A 3,840-nucleotide genomic window follows, 5' to 3' on the forward strand; every position below is an offset into this window, starting at 1 on the left:
GCAATAAATAGCAGGAAGTGGACAGCTATCCTCTTCCAACCTGCGGTGTGTGTGTGTGTGTAAGTTAGGTGGCTTGGGAGTCCAATTCCCCTATATATACCACACCCGGTCAGTCCCAATCACCATCCATTCCTACTGTTCCTGCATCGCCCCTCCTCTCCTCACTTACTTCCTGCTCGCTAGCTCGAGTCGACGCTTCAAGTAGCCATGGCAGCCACGATGAAGCTCAGCACCCTTGGTTATGCCGCCAGCATGTTAAGCACGGTGAGCGCTTTACTATTGCACTGCCATCTGTGCGGAGTTTTACTTTCTCCTTAGGTGGATGAGTAACTTGATAGTGTTGGGGAATTTGATGTTTTTTGCTTTGCGTTTATTTTCCTGGGTTAGGGTTTGTTGGACGAGCAGTTCCAGAAGCTGCTTCTGCTCCAGAACAAGAGCGACCCGAACTTCGTTGCCGAGACCATCACCCTGTTCTGCGAGGACGGCGAGCACACCATTGGCGAGCTCACCAAGCGGCTGTAAGTGTGCTTCCTCTGTTGGCTCGCTTGCGATGTTCTGTGTAATCAACTGTTTGACTCTTTGCTTGGGATCGGTTGCTGTGTGTGCAGGGACAAGCAGTGCGTGAACTTCGACGAGGTAGCTGCTTTTGTGCATAAGCTTGAGGGCGGCAGTGCAAGGTGAGGCTCTTTTCTTTGTCTTTTATGTCCTGTACTACCATATGTGTTTCTGCAATAGCATCTGAGTGATGGTTGTTAGTAGTGGTGCAAATCGGGTATTATATCCCCGTAGATCTTTCTTGACCATGCTATATCCATTGATTGGAAGGAGGTAGATTCTTTGTAAGGCGTAAGGTCGCCTTGGGGGAGACTTATTGTCGTTTTGATCATCAGTGTTTTATGAAGTAGATCCGGCAAATATATCTATTTCACGTATTTTTGCATTAATATTGGCGCCTCCCATCCATATGGGGAGGGATGAAGTATGTTTGTCCCTTCTAGTGATTAATCATGTACATCTCTGTTCCGTACACATCAGTGGCATATTCTAAGTATTTCAGGTTGAGATCCGTTTGGCTGTTGTACCGTTTCATGGTTTAGATCTGACAAATTATTTGTCGTTTCACTATTTTGTGATTTAAATCCGACCAATCATTTTGTCGTTGTACTCTTTCATAATTAGATCTGACAAACCTTTTGGCTGATGTAGGTTCGGCAAACTGTCTGGCCGTTTCAAGGATTTTACCGTTTAGATCCAGCAAACTATTTTTCCGTTTTAGCATTTCATGATTTAGATACGACAAATCATTTTCGTTGTACTGTTCAATTACTGATCCTACAAACCATTTAGTCGATGTAGATAGGACAAACCGTTTGGCTGTTTTAGTGTTCTACATGGTTCAGATCCGACAAACCGTTTAGCCATTGTGCTGCTTTATGCTTTATATCTGACATATATGAACTGCTTTGCACAAATTGGATAGCTGAAGGAGTATCACTCCATACTCTTCCAAGTCAAGTGTTCCTTCCAATTATTTTTGGAGGGTTTGACATTGGATCTGTCATTGTAGTGTAGTGTTAAAATAGATAGGGCAGTTTTACATGTTTCCCCTTTGCTTCGCACAAAAAATAACTAAGATTTTTGTGATTTGGTGGTTTGTTCTGCTGGTATTTAGGTTTCCAAACCATGGTTTTTGTAGTTTCATGCAGAAGATTTGGTCGAGTTAAGCAATAAATATTTATGGTAACATAATTATTACAGAGACTAATTTTATCATGCTTAGAAACTAAAATTATTGTGCTTAAGAACAATTATTATTATGCACAAAGCATCATAAGGCCTATTCAATTTAAATTTCTTATGTTTATGGTATCCATGTGACTTTTTATGGAATCAAAGTTTGTTAGCCAATAAGTGCACGTGTCTTTTCTTACCCTGGGTTTTCTCTGTTGCATTTAATTGACTTGTTATCTCATATATGGAAAATCACAGTGCTATATTTGTATTTCATTGGAAAGAAGTGAAGGGAAAGAAATATCATGCTCTTTTTTCATTCATTAAAGAAAATTTGGTGGCACATTCCTGATTGTATAGTATTGCATGTTGCAGTGTTGGTGCTAAGAGAGTGAAGAATACCTGCATTCAGTTCCTTGAGTTTTGTAAGGAGAAGAGCAGAGATGGGTTAGTATCTTGTATCACTATGTCATAGTATTGTATTTTCTATCAGCGTCTTATTTGAATTCTTATAGTGAATGTTGCCTAGTTTTATCTACTCATCTACTGTAATGGCCTTATTTTAATTTTGTCAGAGTATTTATCGATCCAATTGCATGTTCATTGCTTTTATAAGCTGCTAAAATATTCAGTCTATAAAGGCACGAAAGGTTTGGCTGAGTCTACTGAGCTTGGTGGGTTAAGAGTGTAACAGTACAATTTTGTACTCAAATGTGTAGTTTAAGATTGTTATACTAAATATTGAAAACTACTACACATGTTTGCAAACACCTGGGTCTTCTTTACTGAACAACGAATTATAATAGCATTTAAATCTTTAAAAGTGAAACTAAGTTTCGCTATCATCTCTGAATATTGCACAGCTATCCAGTAAATAAACCTATAACTGGTTGATGTTTCAATCTTCTAATTGATGCTACTTCCAGAATATAGTTGTTATTTTTCGTTATAGTTAACCCTCTACTCCGTTAGATTGTATGTTTTGTTTAGGAAGTATGTTCAGGAGAACATTCACAAGGCTCTCCTTCCGAAACTTTTATGATAATCCTGCCCGTGGAAATATTTATTGTTCTAGAGTAAATTTGTAGTAGCCAATTATGGATATGCTCCTTTCGTGAGCTGCTAATGGGAAAGAGCTTCATAACTTACTGAATTGTTTTCCTTGCCAGGTGCCTGAAGACACTGGATACTCTGAGGGTTGTTTTCTATGAAGTTAGCGGCAAGTTTAAGGATATGCTTCAGGTATTTACCGTACTTTTTCTAAAACTCGTGTGGAACTCTCAGTAATATTGCACTAAACTGGGTTGGCCATCTTCAATGGAAAAAATATTCCAAAGATTCTTCTATACACAAAATATTAAACTGGACAAAAGACAAGATGCAATCAAATGAATTTACTTAGTTTGCTGCATAACAAAAAATGAAAATCATGTTGATGAAGTTTGCGTAACAGACATTAAATTACTAGTAACATCGTGCACGGTAAACAAGCTTGGATATGGCATCTTCATCTATTGTTGTGTAAATCTCTGTAGCATTTGCAGTTGAAAACCTTTGTTGACTGAACTGTTTTGGGTACATGTGATATCTGAATCCTAGCTTCATGTTGCACTACAGTTTACTAGAATTTTTGACCTCTCAATTTCTCACAACATTGATAGACTTGATGCAACTGTCTTGATATTTTGTTTTCCAATGCAGCTGGAGCAGCAGCAAGCCGAAGCAACAAAGTGAGAGCCACATGTTGTGACGGCAGTGCCTTTGAAGTTGTAGAACAACATTTGCTTCTGTGAGGTCGCCTGAAGCTGCTTATCGGCAAACTGGTCATTTAGCGTCGCCGATATCTGTGTTACTATCGGAAGTGTCATTTTTAATTCCCAGTGGTCAAATAACAATCATCCGCCGTCGTTTTGCGGATCGTCAGTGGTTAATCTGGCTGCTCAGTTCTGGCAAGCCAGTTTTGGTCGTAGGAGTGCAGAAGCAGTGTAATGTCGACAGAGTCATGCGTCGGCCAATGTATCGGCTGTGGTTGTTTGTTGTGGAGAACATTGTGTTATTCTAATTTCAAGTTATGTTGTGTTGGGGAAAATGTTATTGCTGTAGAATTCC

At 39.2% G+C, this 3,840-nt stretch overlaps 1 protein-coding gene across 1 annotated transcript; it reads left to right on the forward strand.

Annotated features, from left to right (window-relative positions):
* The first annotated feature begins 207 nt into the window (after nt 1–207).
* On the forward strand, nt 208–3,465 carry LOC124680349 (histidine-containing phosphotransfer protein 1-like). The gene is made up of 6 exons (XM_047215423.1): nt 208–264; nt 388–518; nt 609–677; nt 2,107–2,178; nt 2,901–2,973; nt 3,433–3,465. Exons 1-6 carry the CDS (start codon nt 208–210, stop codon nt 3,463–3,465), a joined length of 435 nt encoding a protein of 144 aa, XP_047071379.1.
* The last annotated feature ends 375 nt before the right edge of the window (nt 3,466–3,840 follow it).

Source organism: Lolium rigidum, chromosome 1 (assembly GCF_022539505.1).
Source record: "Lolium rigidum isolate FL_2022 chromosome 1, APGP_CSIRO_Lrig_0.1, whole genome shotgun sequence".
Lineage (NCBI taxonomy): Eukaryota > Viridiplantae > Streptophyta > Magnoliopsida > Poales > Poaceae > Lolium > Lolium rigidum.